We start from the raw sequence: 19,746 nt of genomic DNA, 5'->3' as shown, positions 1-19,746 counted from the left end.
ACCTTTTCTTTTTTTTTAACCCAGTGGTACCTGTATTAGTTTTTTTTATTTTTTTATTTTTTAAAGATTTTATTTGAGAGAAAGAGTGTGCATGAATGGGGGGCGGGGCAGAAGGACAAGCAGACTCCCCACTGAGCAGGGAGCCTGATGCAGGGCTGGATCCCAGGACCCAAGATCATGGCCTGAACTGGAGTAGACATTTAACTGACTGAGCCATCCAGGTGCCTCTGTATCAATGTTTTTAGAAGTTGTTTTCTTAGACACCTTAGGTGGGTGTTAGTATTTCAAGTGCTGGTAACTTTGTGTTGGGAATATGTGAAATACTAACAATATGTGAATACAAATATATAAATAAAGTGATACTAACAAGAAAAAAAGAACACTCCAACAATAGGAAAATACACATTCTTCTCAAGTGCATATGCAACATTCTTCAGGATAGAGCATATGTTAGGACCCAGAAAAAATCTCAATAAATTATAAAAGATTGAAATCCAGATTGGAAAGGAAGAGTAAAGCTATCTTTATTTACAGATGACATGCTCCTATTTATAGAAAATCCCAAAGAATACATAAGAAAGCTACTAGAGCTTACAAACAAGTTCAGAAAAGTTGCAGGGTGCAAGAATAATACATAAAAGTTGGTTGTGTTTCTCCACTGCCAGCAATGAACAATTTGAACAGGAAATTAATAAAACAATTCCAGGGGTGCCTAGGTGGCTCAGTCGGTTAAGTGTCTGCTTTCAGCTTGGGTCATGATCCCAGGGTCCTGGGATCAAGCCCCAAGTCAGGATCCCTTCTCAGCGGACAGTCTCTCTCCCTCCCTCTCTCTCTCTCTCTCTCTCTCTCTCTCTCTCAAATAAATAAATAAATAAATAAATAAATAAATAAAATCTTTTAAAAAGTAAAACAATTCCACTTATAATAGCTTATAAGAAGATAAAATACTTGGGAATAAATTAAACCAACAAGGTGAAAAATTTGTACATTGAAATCTGTAAAACATTGCTGAAGCAAGTTTTAAGATCAAAAGAAATGGGAAGATACCCTGTGGTCACAGATAGGGAGACTTAATATTGTTAAGATGTCAGTACTAACTAGTATGATCTACAGATTCCATGTAATTCCTATAAAAATTTCACAGCCTTTTTTTGCAGCAATGGAAAAGCCAGTACTCAAATTCACATAGAAATGTAATATGTCCTGAATAGCCAAAACAATTTTGAAAAAAAAACGAAGTTGGAGTACTCTTACATAGTTCATGATTTCAAAGCTACAAAGCTACAGTAGCTATACAAGCTATAGTAATCAGACCTGTTCAGTACTCTCATAAGACTAGAAGTATAGCCCAGTGGACTACATTTGAGAGACCAGAGGTAGTCCCATATATCTGTGGCTAATTGACTTTTGGCATAAGGTGCCAGGTCTATTCAATGGAGAAAGAATAGTTTTTTCAACAGATGATGATGGATCAATTGGATTTCCACATGGAAAAGAATGAAGTTGGATCTCTACCTCACATAATGTACAAAAATTAACTAAAAACAGATCAACTACTATATTATAGGAACTCAGTATAAAACTCTTAGAAGAAAACATAAGGGCAAATCTTCATGATCTTGGATTTTATAATGTGTTCTTAGATATGATAGCAAAAGCTTGAGTAACAAACATAAAAATTGGTAAATTGAATTTCTCAAAATTAAAAACTTGTGCATCAAAGGACTTTATCAAGAAAGTGAAAAGATGGTGAGCAGAATGGGAAAAGTATTTGACAATTATATATCTGATAAGGGTTTAATATCTAGAATATATAAAAAACTACAACTGAACAAAAAGACAGTCTGACTTAGAAAAAAAGAGTTGAATAGACATTTCTCCAAAGAATATATTCAAATGGCCAATAGGCACATGAAAAGATGCTTAGTACCAGTAGTCATTAGTGAAAGGCAAATCAAAACCACAATGAAATATAGCTTCACAACTGCTAGGATAGTTAAAACAGTGGAAAATAATAAGTGTTGGTGGGGAAGTGAAGTCTAAACCCTCATACCTTGTTGATTTGAATGTAAAATAGTGCACTATGGATTGGTGGTACCTTAAATAGCTAAAAATAGCTAAATATACAATTACCATATATCCCAGCAATTCTACTCTAAAGCATTGAAAACAAGGACTCACACGGACATCTATACATCCATGTTCATAGCAGCATTATTCACAGTGGTCAAAAGGTAGATATAACCCCAGTGTGCACCCACAGATTAATGGGTAAGCAGAAGTGGCATGCATATTCATTAAATGGAATGTTGTTCAGCCACAAAAAGGAATGAAATTCTGACCTATGCTAGAACACAGATGAACTTTGAAAACATCATGCTGAGTGAAATAAGCCAGACAGAAAAGGACAAGTATATAATTCCACTTATATCGAATATCTAAAATTGGTGAAGTTTTGGAGAAGGTAGAACAGAGGTTACCAGGAGCTCAGGGGAGGGAGAAGTAGTAAGTTACTGCTTAACGGTTACACAGGCACTCTGTAGGTTGGTGAAGAATTTTGGAAAGAGTGGTGATTATTGCACAATGTTGTGAGTATAATTAATGCCACTGAATTGTACTCATAAAAATGATTAAAGTGAAATTTTCTATTTTACCAACAATAAAAAATTTAAAAGGACACATAATTTTGTCTCAGAGTTATTGCTCTAAGTCATGAAATAGAGGAGGATTGCTATTATTTCCTGGAAAAGGGGAGACAGCTTTAGCTTTACTTAGCTGTATAAGACGCTTCATTAAGCTTATTATCAGTGTGGGCCAATTTTAGACATGAATGACCTGTTCCAGGGGCACCCCAGTTCACATGATCCGTGTTATATGACTGGATTCCAGCTTGTCAGGAAAGTCTTTCTATGCCAATATTGGAATTTACAAAATATGTATGTCCTGTAAGTTTGGGTGCTATATAGTTCTTTTAGAAGAACAAAGTAGGAGTGTTGAGATTAAGTTTACTACCCATGTATCCCACTTTCTTGTGAAAGGCCATTTGAAACCTGAATTATAGTTGTATTTGAGGAAAATTTTTAAAAAAGATTTTTTTTATTTATTCATGAGAGACACAGAGAGAGGCAGAGACATAGGCAGAGGGAGAAGCAGGCTCCATGCAGGGAGCCCGATGTGGGATTTGATCCCAGGACTCCAGGATCACGCCCTGAGCCGAAGGCAGAATGACACTCAACAGTTGAGCCACCCAGGTGTTCCTGAAGAAAATTTTTAAAGTTTCTCTCTAGAGTAACATAGTAAACCATTTACAAGCTTAAATTGTTGGACAAAGTTAATATTGTGTTTATTAAATATTAATGTAGCCTTTCAGTATTTTTTCAAGAGCTATACATCTAATTCCGTGACCTTATGACCACTATATTTGTATATTTTGGGTTAGTCAGAAATCCAGGATGACCATTCATTTTGGTCTTGCTATAGAATAAAGCAAATTAACTGATCTATTTGACTTTGAAAACTCACGGATACTATGTTATTATTCAAAGAACAACACATTAAGTGTTTTGTAATTGTTAAATATAGCTACTTGCATATTTCATCCAGTGTTTATAGAAGTTACTGTTGGGTAGAGACATATATTTAATCATAGTCTGCTCAAACATATTACTTTTTCTAATATTTTTCAGCTTCGAGATTCAACAGAACAGTTTCAAGAATATTATAGGCAAAGATTACGCTATCAACAGCATTTAGAACAGAAAGAGCAACAGCGACAGATATACCAACAAATGCTGCTTGAGGGAGGTGTGAATCAGGAAGATGGTCCTGATCAGCAGCAGAATCTTACGGAACAATTCCTTAATAGGTATGTCTTTCAAACACATTTTAAAACATAAGGAATCATTTCAAAGCTATTGAAAGCACACAATGACTGCTATTTTCTATATATAACTTGAAATTTTAAAGTGTTTTAAAAAAAAAAATAAAGTGTTTTAAGTGTTTCAAGTAACAGAGAAATATCTTCCTTTCACAGCATCCTCAGGGTTATCTAATTTTGTTCTTCTCTTTAAACCTTTTTTCACTTCTAAGCAAGGAGAGCAGAAATAAAGTGGTTCGGCTCATAACTGGAAGGACAGCCAGGTGGATTCAGCTGCCCCAAGGGTAGCTGAGATCCTAGGAGTCCTAGTTACTTAGTTTCTTTTTGCTTGTTTTCTCATCTACTTCATAGAATAGCGGTGAAGGTGAAATGAGTTAATGTATGCAAAGTGCTTAGAATAGTACTGGGCATATAGTAAGCACTATATTAAGTGTTCACTATCGTTTTTATTGTTATATGGGGTTCTTGAACTTTCAGAAGTCAATATTAAAATTATTCATTTAAAATTATTCATAATTTCTGCCAGGACAATATGCATTTACATTGTTCATAATTATAGGAGGTGTGTGAATGTATAGATAGTAGTGTGTCTTTTTAAAAATCAATAAACTAGAGGGCAGCCCTGGTGGCGCAGCGGTTTAGCGCCGCCTGCAGCCCAGGGCGTGATCCTGGGGACCCTGGATGGAGTCCCACTCTCTGCATGGAGCCTGCTTCTTCCTCTGCCTGTGTCTCTGCCTCTCATTCTCTCTCTGTGTTTCTATGAATAAATAAATAAAATCTTTAAAAAAATCAATAAACTAGAATATGTATATTTAAATGAGCAAAGGTTGTTGGAAGATTAAATGAGTTAATATATAAAAATTACTTAGAATAATTCCTAGCATATAGGAAATGTACCATAAATGTAGGTTATTATTGTGATTATGATTAGGCAATGCAGTAGTGACTGTCAGTTCTTTACTTGGTTCAATAACATTGGAAGTAATCTACTTGATACTCTGAGGGTTGTGCAAGTCATCAAGCCTAAAATTGATTCAGTCTTCAAGCCTTCACACAAGGAATGTTTATAGTGGTAATCTAAATAATCTGAGTAGGCTTCCAAACCTTGCATTTGAGGATCATTTGCTTACCACCTCTGATAAGTCAGTAGCTTATCAAAATTATCCTATTTTGATGAACTGTCATTTCTGGTTTTTGGATATCTTCTTCATATCCATTAGGTCATGATTGCAGTTGGTTTTCCTCACCATCTTATTTTTCAGATAGCTAGCATTAAATCAGAAGATAAAGTGGCAAGGTTCTGTGATCCTAATAGTGGTAAGGGAAGTACCTCCACAGAAAAAAAAGTTAAGCTGTTCAAGATGGTTTATCTTTCCTTTAAAGACAATTATAAATAGAAATCAAGTTACTTCGTGTTATTTAGCTTTTGTAAATTAGTTTCATATAAATTCTCCCTGTTATCTTAACTCTCATCTATTGTTTTCTAGCCCTTTAATAAAATGATTTTATTCAGTCCTTTTTTCCTAGGCCTTTGGTTTCATATATCTGAGCAAGTATCAGGACTTTAAAGTACCTAATGCCATGGACAAATTGGATAGAAAAAGAATCTACAAAATAAAATATCCTTTCTCCCTCTAATGTTTTATTTTTTCAAATCATTCTAGCAATTAAGCTAGAATGTTTTGAGATTTAAATTTTGTATCTTTTTCTAAGAGTCATAGAAAGAAGAAAAGTCATATTACATAATCTTATTGAAAAAAATCAACTAAAGTATGATAGAATTTTTGTTAACAGTACTGTATTATTTATACTTCTTGGTATTTTGTTTCTGTCAATTCTAGTAATCATCACCACTGATTTGGCACTTAGTATAAGCATATTCTGCTCCATCCTCCCCACTTTTAGAGAATCAAAATGATGTCAGCTTTTAGACTCTTTATACTTAGCATTTTCCAAATTGACTTGACCTCTGACTCATTCTTTATCGGGAGCATTTCACAGGATTCATAGAACACAATTTTGGGAAATGCAGCTTAGTTTAAAATTTTAACATAAATATTTAATAATGGCTTCCATTTCTTTTTAGTAATATTGAACTGCTCTTTTAAAGTCTTTCCTAAGCCCTGAGTATACATGCACGTGCGCACGCGCACATACACACACACGTACCTTCTAATGTTTAATGTAGGAAAACTAGAAACTACAATAAACCACAACACTTCTTGGTAATTATACCACTGTACTCCTCTCTCATGTTGAATCTAGGTTGTAGAAAGTGTACTGGGCCAGTTCTGGGTCTAAGTTTTAACAGAGCTTGTCAGCTTCCCTTTTGTGCTGCGTGGAGCTCTGAGTCCAACAAAAGAAGTCAGTCTATCCTGATACAGAAGACTTGTGATGAGGGAAAGACCTTGAGGCTAACTTGTTTTGCTTCCTGTTTTATCTCCTTAGTGCCTAGATCATAGTCTTCGTAGAATGAATGAATGCGTAATAGGATGCCACTTGACTTTGTCCCATCATGGCCTGCTCTAATCATACATTTCTTAGTTGATATGATATTACTAGAGAAATAAAACGAAAATGGCATGTTTTGTCTTGGTGAGAAGTTTTAGTAGTGGTGATATTTTTGTTGACTATTTTGGGAAATTAAGTTTTAAATTGAAAATTAAACCAAAGTTATAATGGAGAAGAAATATGTTTTTAAAAATGTTTTTATGGTAAAAGGTGCTTTTATGCCTATATCCTACAGTGACATACTGTAGGAAAATTTGAAATTTTTTTTCAGTATCATGGTTATATCTTAAGCCAATGATGGTAATTTTTAGTACTGAATTTACCATTTATGTACTATATGTGCATTAATTTACCTTTTCAAATTTGAAATCTTCTATATATATTTTTAAAGATTTTATTTATTTATTTGAGATAGTACATGAGAGAGAGAGAGAGCGCGAGCACGAACTGAGGGGAGGGGAAGAGCAGAGGAAGAAGCAGAAGCAGGCTCCCCACTGACAGGGAGCCCAAAGAGAGGTGGGGTCAATCCCAGGACCAGGATCATGACCTGAGCCAGAGGCAGATGCTTAACCAACTGAGCCACCCAGGCACCCCTTTTCTATGTGTTAAGAATGTGATTAAGTTTTCATTTTAATGTAATTGCATTGTTTCATTTTACAGGTCCATTCAAAAGCTTGGTGAATTAAATATTGGAATGGATAGCCTTGGTAATGAGGTATCAGCACTCAACCAACAATGTAATGGGAGCAAAAACAATGGATCTAATAATAATTCTCTAACGAATTTTGTTACACCACCCCAAGACTCTAGTCAGAGAATAACACATGATGCTTCAAATATTCACACAAGCACCCCTTCTAATCCTGGATCAACAAATCACATACCTTTTCTTGAGGAATCACCTTCTGGAAATCAAATGTAAGTACTTTAATTTGTAAAACCTGGAAATATTAACATCCTATTAATGAATGGAAACCTAGAAAGTTGAACTTCTCTCTGGAACCTTGCAAACAAGTTATTGGAGCCCATTACATACCAAATCTTTTTCTAATCTGTCTTTTCTGCCTTTATATTCTTTTCTACTACTTCTAAATTTCTTAGTAGCCTTTGTTCTCTTATTTTTATTTTTTATCTTTTCTTTTAAAGATTTATTTTATTAATTTTTTTTAAAAGATTTTATTTATTTATTCATGAGAGACACACTGAGAGAGAGGCAGAGACACAAGCAGAGGGAGAAGCAGGCTTCATGCAGGGAGCCCAACATGGGACTTGATCCCAGGTCTCCAGAATCAGGCCCTGGGCTGAAGGCGGCGCTAAACCGCTGAGCCCCCCCGGGCTGCCTAGATTTATTTATTTTAAAGAGAGGGTTCTCCTATTTTTTTTTTTAAGATTTATTTATTTATTCATGAGAGATAGAGAGAGAGAGGCAGAGACACAGGCAGAGGAGAAGCAGGCTCCATGTAGGAAGCCCAATTCGGTACTCAATCCTGGAACCCTGGGATCACTCCCTGAGCCAAAGGCAGAGGCTCAACTGCTGAGCCAGCCAGGTGTCCCTCAGTTCTCCTATTCTTATTTTTGCTTTCTTACTACCACCAAGACAATTCTATTTTTTTATAAGTTGTCATAAGAGATCTTAAGGTTTTATCTTCTCCCTGGTTTTTTTTTTTTTGGCCATTGATACCTTTCAGCAAATAATATATTTTTTAAAGACTTTATGTATTTATTCATAGAGACACAGAGAGAGAGAAAGGCAGAGACACAGGCAGAGAGAGAAGCAGGCACCACGCAGAGAGCCTGACATGGGACTCGATCCAGGGTTTCCACGATCACGCCCTGGGCTGCAGGCGGCGCTAAACTGCTGTGCCACCGGGGCTGCCCAGCAAATAATATTTTTAATTCACAGACTTTGAGAGCGCAAGATGTTTTGTAACATTTTGGGATGATTGCAGCAAGAAAGTCTTGGCAACTCTGGCGGTTATAGCAATTGAAGACCTCTTGCATATTTATATTTTCACTAATCAGGGAAGTTTTTTTTTTTTTTAAGATTTTATTTATTTATTAGAGAAAGAGCACAGGCAGGGGGAGGAGCCGGCTGAAGGAGAGGGAGAAGCAGTCTCCCTACTGAGCAGAGAGCCCCATCCACATTGGGCTTGATTCCAGGATCCTGGGATCATGCCCTGAGCTAAAGGCAGACACTTAACCAACTGAGCCACCCAGGCACTCCTCAGGGAAGATTTTTTATTTTGCTATGATTAGTAAACAAGTGTTAATATATGCAATAGGCATAGTTAAGGAGCACTTTTTTCATCTATTCTTTTTCTTAAGTTTTTAATCACCCAATGCTCATTCTCACAATTGTACTCCTTAATCTCCATCACCTATTTCACCCTCTCTCGACCCATAACCATCAGTTTGTTCTCTATAGGTAAGAGTCTGTTTCTTTGTCTTTTCCCCCTCTTTGTTTGTTTGCTTTGTTTCTTAAATTCCACATAAGAGTTTCTTCATCTATTCTTAACATTAAACATCTTTGAGAGTGCATAACTTGCTTCTGGCCTTTGGATGCTTACAGAAATTAGCTTTATAAATTTTGTATCAAAAATTATAGTTTTATATTTAAGAGCTTAAGTTTATCTAATACTTACTTCCTTATTACAGTTTCTATAACTGTATTTTTGCACTCCCAAAACTAGAACTCAAATTTTAAAATTGATTTTTTAAAAATTAAAGTCATATAAATAAAACAGCGCTTCAAAGCTATCTTACCCATCTTTGTCTATGATTTCTATTTCTGTCATTTTTAACCCACTTAGCTATTTCTTGTGCTATATATCTCCACATTTCTGAATAACACGCTTCTGTTACTATTTTTATTATGTCCATTCCCTACCAATTTTAGACTTAGCTACCATACTCTTCACCCACAATACATTCACATTGTCTACTCTTTCTTTCCAGTATGTATCATTTTGTTTAAATCAGTATTCAGTGTTAACATTACCATGGCCATGTAAATTTTACTTATATCTGAGTTGTGTAATATAATATGATTATGTTTCCTTTTTATACAACTTTTGTTTTTCATGGAGACATTAATTGCCTCAGTTTTGGTGTGCGAACATGCTTAATTTTCTTAGTACCTCTCATTAAACACTCAGTTGATAGTTGTCTCTTTTCCATTTTATCCCCCATTGGAGACATTCTGCAGGATCACTCTTGCTTCACTTTATATTCATTACCTCTAGGCCATTTTATTCAGGCGTGAGTCCTGAGACTTGCCTTCATTCTCCTTCTGGGAATTTCCTTTGTCTCCTCTCTGTATTGGATCTCTTGTTTTCAGGATCTCCTGTAGCTTCCTGAAAATGGGCACATTAGAGGTAAAGTTTCTGAGACTTTCCATGTCTAAATATTTCCCATTTGATTTGTTAGTATAGCTGAGTATAGAGGGCCAGGATGGAAATCATTAGTTAGAGTTTCAAAGGAATTGCTACATGTTTCAGTGTTCTTATTAAGAAATCTGATACTGGGATCCCTGGGTGGCGCAGCCGTTTGGCGCCTGCCTTTGGCCCAGGGCGTGATCCTGGAGACCCGGGATCGAATCCCACGTCGGGCTCCCGGTGCATGGAGCCTGCTTCTCCCTCTGCCTGTGTCTCTGCCTCTCTCTCTGTAACTATCATAAATAAATAAAAATTAAAAAAAAAAAAAAAGAAATCTGATGCCATTGTGACCAGATCCTCTCTATGAAGACTGCTGCTTTTTCCATCTGGAATTTTTTAGGACTTTCTTTTCCTTCTTTTCCATGATGTTCTAAAAATTTCATGATATACATCAGAATAAGATTCTTTTCCTTCTATTCTGCTAGGTAACAATGGGACCTTTTAGGCTAGAAACTTAAGTTCTTTGAACTTAAAAAAATATTTTTTAGTTAGCAATTTCCTCATCTCCATTTTGTGTTGGTTGTTTCCTACCATATTGTTATTTTCTAAGTTCCACCCAGTGCTGCTAACCCCGTACTACCCAGGCCTCTGCCTTCCCACCCCTAGACCAGCCATTCCCTAGCCCTGGCAATACACCACATGTGAGAAGTCCCAGCCTGCTGGTAGGGGACAGGAGGGAGTGAGGAGATGGGAGCCTTACAAGAACTGAGGCATCTGTAGGTCCTGCTCATCCCCCAGGTTCCCAGGGCAGAACTGGAACTAGGGCCCAGGTACAGCCACTGAGGCTGGGCCTGGGTCTCTCAGCCATTTGGCTTTGTTTCCCTGCCCCTCTGTTTACTTGTAAGTCTGTCAGTCTATTCCTGGGAAGCTCATTACTATGAGCCCTGGTACCTTCCTGGTCTGTCCCATACCGTTAACCATAAACTGATCTCTTACTAAAAAAAAAAAAAAAGTTTTCCTTAAAAGAATTTTTTTTGTACATCTCATTTTTGTTTCTTGGTTTTCTTTTTTCCTCTTACATCTCTCAGAATTTAAATTGTTTTTGTCGGTTTTGTTTTCTGAAATAACTCTTTCCAAATCCCCCCTTTTTAAATATTTATTTATTTTTAAAGATTTTATTTATTTATTCGTGAAAGACACAGAGAGAGGCAGGCAGAGACATAGACAGAGGGAGAAGCAGGCTCCATGCAGGAAGCCTGACATGGGACTTGATCCTGGATCTTCAGGATCATGCCCTGAGCCAAAGGCAGATGCTTGACTGCTGAGCCACCCAGGCATCCCTAACTTTTTATTTAAATTACAGTTAGTTGGGATCCCTGGGCACTTACATGCAACACCTGGGCTCATCATAGCAAGTGCCCCCCTTGATTCCCATCACCTATTTCATGCATCCCTCACCCACCTTCCCTCTGGTAACCATCAGTTTGTTCTCTATAGTTAGGAGTCTTTTCCTTGCTTTGCCTCACGCTCTTTTTTTTCCCCTTTGCTTGTTTTGTTTCTTAAATTCCACATATGAGTGAAATCATGTGATATTTGTCTTTCTCTGACTTACTTCATTTAGCATTATACTCTCTAGCTCCATCCATGCCATTGCAAATGACAAGATCTCATTCTTTTTTATGGTTGAATAACATTCCATTGTGTGTTTATATACCACATTTTCTTTATCCATTCATCAATCAATGGACACCTGGGCTGCTTCCATAATTTGGCTATTGTAAATAATGCTGCTGTAAACGTATCATTTTATATACATGTATCCCTTTGAATTAGTGTTTTTGTATTCTTTGGGTAAATGCCTATCAGTGCAATTGCTGTATTATAGGGTAGTTCTATCTTTAACTTTTTGAGGAACCTCTATACTGTTTTCCAGAGTGGCTGCACAGTTTGCATTCCCACCAATAGTGCAAGGGGGTTCTCCTTTCTCTACAGCCTAGTCAACACCTGTTGTTTCTTGAGTTGTTGATTTTAGCCATTCTGACAGGTATGAGGTGATATCTCATTGTAGTTTTAATTTGTTGTATTACAAAGCCATAGTGATCAAAACAGCATGGTACCAACAAAGAGACACATAGATCAATAGAACAGAATAGAAAACCTAAAAATGAACCCACAACTATATAGTCAGTTAATTTTTGACAAAGCAGGAAAGATTAACCAATGGGAAAAGGACAGTCTCTTTAACATAGTGTCGGGAAGGTTGGATGGCAACATGCAAAAGAATGAAACTGGACCAGTTTCTTATACTATATGCAAAAATAAATTAAAAATGGATTAAAGACCTAAATGTGAGACAGGAAACCATTAAAATCCTAGAGGAGAACACAGGCAGCAACCTCTTTGATATCTCCTGTAGCAACCTCCTACTATATGTGTCTCCTGAGGTAAGAGAAACAAGAGCAAAAATAAACCATTGGGACTTCATCAAAATAAAAAGCTTCTGCACAGTCAAGGAAACAATCAACAAAACTAAAAAGGAACCTTTGGAATGGGAGAAGATATTTGCAAAAGACATATCTGATAAAGGGTTAGTATCCAAAATATGTAAAGGACTTACAAAACTCAACATCCCAAAAACAAATATCCAGTTAAAAAATGGGCAGAAGGCATGCATATACATTTTTGCAAAGACATACAGATGGCCAACAAATACATGAAAAATTGCTCAACATCACTCATTATCAGAGAAATATAAATCAAATTCCTTTTTCTGTTTTATTTTCTTTTTAAGATTTTACTTATTTATTTGAGAGAGAGTACATGCAGAGGGAAGGGCAGAGAGAGAAGCAGACTCCCCACTGAGTGCAGAGTCTGACTCAGGCTTGATCCCAGGCTTGATCCCAAGTCTCTAAGATCATGACCTGATCCAAAGTCAGACACTTAATCAACTGAGTCACCCAGTTGCCCTGCTTTTTCTGTTTGTTTTAGTCTCTGGCTTTTATCTGGGAAGCTTTCTTCAAATATCTGGAAATCCTTACTATCTGTGAAGAGTGAGGTATAAAGGGAAAAAAAAGAATTGGAAGGAAGTCTGTGTATATATATGGATTTGTCTACATGACAAAAAGTGATTAAGGGGAAACACTGTTTTATTGAAGACTCTCAACTGTCAGTTTCTATTAGTCTTTTCTCTTGGGCCAGATAATTTTCCTAAAGAGCAATCCAAGTTCCTGCCTGGGGTAACATTTAACCATAGCATCCAGGCTTCTAGAACTCAGCAGGTGAAAGCTACTTGACATCTTACTATAAAACTTGTGGACCGGGATCCCTGGGTGGTGCAGCAGTTTGGCGCCTGCCTTTGGCCCAGGGCGCGATCCTGGAGACCCGGGATCGAATCCCACGTCGGGCTCCCAGTGCATGGAGCCTGCTTCTCCCTCTGCCTATGTCTCTGCCTCTCTTTCTCTCTCCGTGTGACTATCATAAATAAATTTTAAAAAAAAAACAAAAAAAAAAACTTGTGGACCTTAACTTCATCTCCTTTCCAGAATGGCTTCTCCCTCCTTACAACTACGCTTGGCGTCACTGAATCCCAGAGCCTCTTAATAAATGGCATCAGAGAGTTACTTTGATTGGGGTCAGTGTGGGTCATTTGCCAAAAAAAAAATCAATGTTAGAGATTGAAAGGATAAACTTAGTTTCTGTTTTATATTCAGAGTAAACTTTATTTGAATTTCTATTCACACAGCTCATCAGAACATTCGGTCAGTAAGCCAGCTCTTGGAGATTCTTCAGGGAATCTGTCAAGATCAAGAGGGGAAGAGGTAATACTTTAAGGAAGGAGGTTTCATCATTATTTTTATTTATACTTGCAGATTTTGCTAAGAATTCTCAATTCATAGAAAGAACCATTTTTAGAAATAATCATTATTTTTAATGATATTATTTGCCTCAAGGTAGTTGAGCTTTCACTGGGTAAGCGAAGAAGTTGTCTCAGAAAACGTTGAAAATATTTGAAAGTATTCATTTTAATGGCCTAGTAGCAAATCTTGGCTCATGAGTTAAGCACTAGTCTCTGAACCCTATGGTTAATTTGTTCAGATATTATCGGTTTTTCCTTTGGGCTTCTCATCAGTGCAGCTCTTTTTTTTTTTTTTTTTTTTTTTTTTTTTTTGCTTTAGAACCAAACATCCTTCCCTAAACTTCAGCTTCATTCTATCTTATTTTCTTTAGTTCAAGTTTTACCCCATAAACAAAGCCATTATTTCAGATGGTTATAGAGCCAAATAGGTAACATAAACGAATGAAATTGACTATTGTGATAAGCACATAAAAATATTTGTCCTTTGCACAAAGAAATATACTTATCTAGTGTTTCCATTTCTTTTATTTTCAAGAAATTGTAGGACTGTAGATTTCTATGTTGAATCGATTTTAAAAATAGCAAGAAGTTTTTAAAAAAATTTAAACACACCGAAGAACAACAAATAAAGTTGATTGGTGACTGCCACATCTGTTCTAAAGCAACCCTTAATAATTATTATATTATGCTATAGGGCACTTAATTAGTCATTCCTATTTTTCTTTTATCTACCAATGCTGTTCATTTGGCAGTCACATTTCTTGTACGCGGGTTAATGGGAAATGTAGCATTTCTAATCGAATAATTTCAAATGAATAAGAATTCAGTTACATAAATTAGACATAGTATGACCTATCAGATTTCCCCCCAATTCCCCCATGAGGATGTATTTATTGTATGAATACATAAAAGTTTGTGTAGTGAGAGGCATAATCTCTTCATTGATGTAGTCCCTGTGGGTCCTAGAGCTGAAGTCATTTGCCTTTGTGTGTGTACTTGACACTCATACTTCCCAAAGGCAGGATTTGGTTAGATCTATTGACCACACCGAGTCTCGAGGTCCCTGTTCCAGGTCCAGTCCATTGTCATGGTAGCATAGTAGTTTCCAATAGATTCTAATAGCAAGAGTCACAAAAGCTTTTATATAGAACTTCTTCGACTTGCCTTTTTCAGAATAGGACAGGTTGACAGTTTAAAATAAAAATGAGATTTAAATTAAATGGTCTGATTAAAATCACTTTTACAATTTTAAAATGGTATTTTACAATTTCAGTTTGAAATATTAAAGTATTCATTGCTGGAGATAATGGTAAACTATCCCCCCACCCAAGTGGGTCGAGTTATAGTCTTTTCTTCCTACTTTTAGAAACACAAATGACATTCTGTTAATTTTATAAGAATTATATATGTGAGCTATTTTTTTCTTGATAGTTAAAGATAAATATGAGAATGCATATTCTTATGTTTTGTCATAGCAAAGAAAAATGTGAACATTTATGAGTTCTCTGAACTTAGTTAAGCAATGGGCAGCAAAAAAGTAGAAAAACTGGGTTAATTTGAATTTGCCATTTAAAAGCATATGTGATTGTAGATAGTGAATGTAAAGTGAATAATAGAGTTCAAATGAGTTTAAAATGGGCTAAAGATGAATTTTTTCAAATTCATTTTTTTCATAGGATGACTTTTATATTTATTCTTTCTACAGGATGACAAATCAAAAAAGCAATTTGTTTGTATTAATACCCTAGAAGACACACAAGCTGTTAGAGCAGTAGCTTTTCATCCAGGTGGTGGCTTATATGCTGTAGGTTCAAATTCAAAAACTCTGAGAGTATGTGCCTATCCAGAAGTAATTGATCCAAGGTAAGGATAGATGGTTTGTACTGTCATTCTTGCTTTAGTTTTTAATTTAGCTATATTGGTTCCTTTTTCAGGATTGCCATTCAGTAGTGTTTCATTTTTATTTCTTTTCTTTTTATGAAGCTTTTAAACTTTTATTTTCAGTGCTTAAGAAATATACTTAAGAATCATTGGTTAATGTTGCGCGCGCTGTGGCAACACGATTAGGGTCCTGAGGATAAGGGGATGAGGAAAATAAAAGTAAAAAGATGGGGACAGGAGGGACACAGTGGATGATGTCCAAGTAGCGTCAGCTTTATTCAAGGTTTTACAACATTTTATAGTATGAGTAAAACAAATCTAAGAAGGTGTCTATTTTTAGCATGTTTGTGAAACCCTCCACAAAGTTTCCCTTTCTCAGCATGCAAGACAGACTCACGGGTGCCAGAAGACCCTGGTAAATAGATAAGCTTGTTGATCCAGATGTGTATACTTCAAAGGAATATTAGATATGGTAAACAGACCAGCAAGGACAGCACAGACCCTTATTTACATTTATGACCAGGCCAGAATAAGTTGTATCTGTTGTGTTATGTGGGCGATCACGTACAAGCGAGCCCTGAGAACCATTGCTCAAGCCCTTTCTAAATCATCAACCAACTATTCACCCTTTAGGCTCCGAGCCTTTTGAGTGAATGAGGGACGCAAGTCCAGGCCTGGTTTGGTTCAGTTACTCCAGCTAGTCTGTGGTCGCCCACAGGTTAATTTTATAAATTTTTGTCATAAAATGTTTTGATTAGGCCATGAATTAAATAGGCAACTGAAAAGGGAATCTTTTGATCTATTTTCTAGATGAATATTAAGCACCTTCTAGGTATTGGCAATTAATCAGTCTTCTTTTTCTGTTTTTAATTATGAAACTTTTTGAACGTGTACAAAAATAGAGATTAGTACGCTGAAATGCAGTAATTGTCAAGATTTTTGTCATATTTGCTTCATCTTTTTATTTGTTTGCTAAAGTATTTCCTAGATATAAATCCTAGATATATTATTTCACCATTTAGGATGAATCTACAAAAACGTATACATTTTCTTATATAGATCTGGTGTTACCATATCTAATAAAATTTTTAGTACCCTAATATTAGTCTGTGTTTTAATATGCAGATAAGATACTATTACTCTTTTAAACCAATATTTGACTCCATTGAAGGCCAAACTCCTGAGGAACATGGCATTCAGGACCTTCTACAGCCATGCCTGGAGCTCTTCACCTACTATGGTGTCCATCTGCTTAGTTTCCATTCTGGAAGCCCTGGGCTTCTTCCTGCTACCCCACAGTCTGTTTCCTGTACTGCACATTCAGCTGGCACTTTCCCTACAATATTTTATCTTCACTAGAACTATTCTTCTGCCATCATCAGAATACTGTAAAAATTATCCCTGTCTGTTAAGGCCTAAGTACTTTGTACTGAACTCAGAACATTTATACCTACCTGCCTTATTGTATGCAGATAGTCACAATATCAACCCTTGCCAGATTTTAAACTCTAGAAAGAATTCTTGCCTCTTATTTTTTATTCATCTCTTGCCTTCCCTCAGCCCTAGTTAGTTGCTCATCTTACGTATTTAATAAATGTTTTTTTGAACTTTTTGAATTTGGAAGGATTAGAAGCTCTTTTTTCATTCTTCTAGGTTTCTGAGTTAAAATCCAGGAAAAATGTGTGAAATGGAGACTTCTTAAAAAAATAATTTTGAGGTGCCTGGGTGGCTTAGCCAGTTAAGCATCTGCCTTTGGCTCAGGTTATGATCCAGGGTCCTGGGATCAAGCCCTGCATTGGGCTCCCTGCTTCATGGGGACCCTGCTTCTTCCTCTCCCTCTCCCTGATGCTCCTCCTGCTTGTGTGCTCATTTTCTCTCTCTGTCAAACAGATAAATAAAATCTTAAAAAGAAAAAGTCTTGTTTGCTATGTGATCTGAAATAAGAGGTTAGTCTAAAAATACTTCATAATTTTACTTCTGGATTTTTAAAAATTATTTTTTAAAAGAATTTATTTATATTTATTTATTTATGATTTATTTATTCACTCATGAGGGACACAGAGAGAGAGAGAGAGGCAGAGACACAGGCAGAGGGAGAAGCAGGCTCCACGCAGGGAGTCCGATACAGGACTTGATCCCAGGATCACACCCTGGGCCAAAGGCAGGCACCAAACTGCTGAGCTGCCCGGGGATCCCAGATTTAAAGATTTTAAAGATTTTTATTTATTTATTTTACAGAGAGAGACACAAGCAGGGGGAGTGGGAGAGGGAAAAGGAGAAGAAGAAGCAATCTCAACACAGAGCCTGATGTGAGGCTCAATCCTAGGACCCTGGGATCATGACCTGAGCCGAAGGCAGATGCTTAACTAACTGAGCCACCTATGTGCCCTACTTTTGGGTTTTAAATATGCTTTAAATTCTTTCCATGAATTTTTAATTATTATTGGCATGTTGTCTGATACTTTTTTGTTCCCTCCCTCAAGAACAACTATAATACAGAACTTCATTAATTTAAACACGCAAGAAATTGAAATGTCTTTCTGTAATTTTTGTTTTTAGTGCATGTGACATCCCTAAGCAGCCAGTGGTACGTTTTAAAAGGAATAAACATCATAAAGGATCCATTTACTGTGTGGCCTGGAGTCCTTGTGGACAGCTGTTAGCAACAGGATCAAATGACAAATATGTCAAAGTGCTGCCCTTCAATGCAGAGACTTGTAATGCAACAGGTAGGTCCCAAGTATGTAAGCAGTGGCTAACCAATGTATTCTTAATGTTCTATGTTGTATCTTTGATATATCTCTGTATTACTTTCAATTTAATCTAAGAATATAGTCTTAAGAGTTTTTTATATTATAATTGCTTAGTTGCATTCAACTACCAGCAATGCATTAATGAATATGTTCCAGAGAGTACCTGTCTTCTCTTTCATTTTCTTTGGGATAAAAGAGAAGGTAACTCCATAGCTTTGTTTTAGGGATGATGATAACTGAATCAGTATTTTGATTTCTTAAAGTTCTTTGCTCAGTAAAGTGAGATTGATTATAGTATTAATCCCTAAATGAAAATGTAAACCACATCTCTTCCATTATTCTTGCTTAGTTTTGAGACAGTTTGGCAATCTCAAATTATCACAGTAAGTTGAGCAGCATCTTTTTTTTAAATTCTTATTGTTGTTTCAGGACCGGATCTGGAATTTAGTATGCATGATGGGACAATTAGAGACTTGGCATTTATGGAAGGCCCAGAAAGTGGTGGAGCCATTTTGATAAGTGCTGGAGCAGGGGATTGTAACATTTATACAACTGATTGTCAAAGAGGACAGGGCCTGCATGCTCTGAGTGGACATACAGGTATGCAATAGTCTCAGATGCTACTTATCTTTTTGTTCAGCCTGTGCTTCCCCCCCACCACTGCATTTTCAGTAATGGGGTATATTTTATCAAAAGGGACTTCTTCAGGCAGCCCGGGTGGCTCAGCGGTTTAGTGCTGCCTTCAGCCCAGGGCCTGATCCTGGAAACCTGGGATCGAGTCCTGCGTCGGGCTCCCTGCACGGAGCCTGCTTCTTCCTCTGCCGCTCTTGCGCGCGTGCGCTCGCTCTCTCTCTGTCTCTCTCTATCTCTATCTCTGTGTTTCTCATGAATAAATAAATAAAATCTAAAAAAAAAAAGGGACTTCTTCAAGACAGGAAATTTTTATTTTAAAAATTTAAATTGGGGGATCCCTGGGTGGCGCAGCGGTTTGGCGCTTGCCTTTGGCCCAGGGCGCGATCCTGGAGACCCAGGATCGAATCCCACGTCAGGCTCCCAGTGCATGGAGCCTGCTTCTCCCTCTGTCTGTGTCTCTGCCTCTCTCTCTCTCTGTGTGTGACTATCATAAATAAATAAAAAATTTTTAAAAATAAAAAAAATATTGGGACAAACTTGGGTACAACATAGTAATGATAAATAACATTTCCCTGGTATGCTAAATCCTTTGTTTATACACATAATTTCTTAATTTAATCCTCACTACAACCTTTTAAGGCATAAAGTTTTATCTGTATCTTACACATGAAATGAAATTTGAAAAGGTAAGGCTTGGCCAGTATCTTATAGCTAAATATGGCAGAACTGAGATACAACCTCAGTTCTGTCTCTTGCAAAGCCACTGTTCTAACCCCATGATCCAGTGCTTTGCCATCATTTGCCATGATTTCAAATGATAATATTTTTTTCAGTACTAATTACGATATCCTGAAATACTGA

The 19,746-nt window shown here is 36.6% G+C and overlaps 1 protein-coding gene across 15 annotated transcripts in view; it reads left to right on the top strand.

Moving 5' to 3' along the window:
• LOC140638096 (transcription initiation factor TFIID subunit 13) overlaps window positions 1–19,746 on the top strand; it is a 92,345-nt gene that overhangs the window by 60,905 nt on the left and 11,694 nt on the right. For all 15 annotated transcript variants that reach the window (XM_072834810.1, XM_072834809.1, XM_072834808.1 and 12 more), the window contains 6 exons: window positions 3,687–3,865; window positions 7,049–7,306; window positions 13,505–13,580; window positions 15,324–15,481; window positions 18,059–18,228; window positions 18,682–18,852. In XM_072834810.1, the coding sequence (XP_072690911.1) occupies window positions 3,687–3,865; window positions 7,049–7,306; window positions 13,505–13,580; window positions 15,324–15,481; window positions 18,059–18,228; window positions 18,682–18,852 (1,012 nt within the window). The remainder of the gene's footprint in view (window positions 1–3,686; window positions 3,866–7,048; window positions 7,307–13,504; window positions 13,581–15,323; window positions 15,482–18,058; window positions 18,229–18,681; window positions 18,853–19,746) is intronic.

Source organism: Canis lupus, chromosome 8 (genome assembly GCF_048164855.1).
Source record: "Canis lupus baileyi chromosome 8, mCanLup2.hap1, whole genome shotgun sequence".
NCBI lineage: Eukaryota > Metazoa > Chordata > Mammalia > Carnivora > Canidae > Canis > Canis lupus.
The sequence above is the reverse complement of the archived record's forward strand: the minus strand, read 5'-3'. Positions and strand labels throughout refer to the sequence as shown.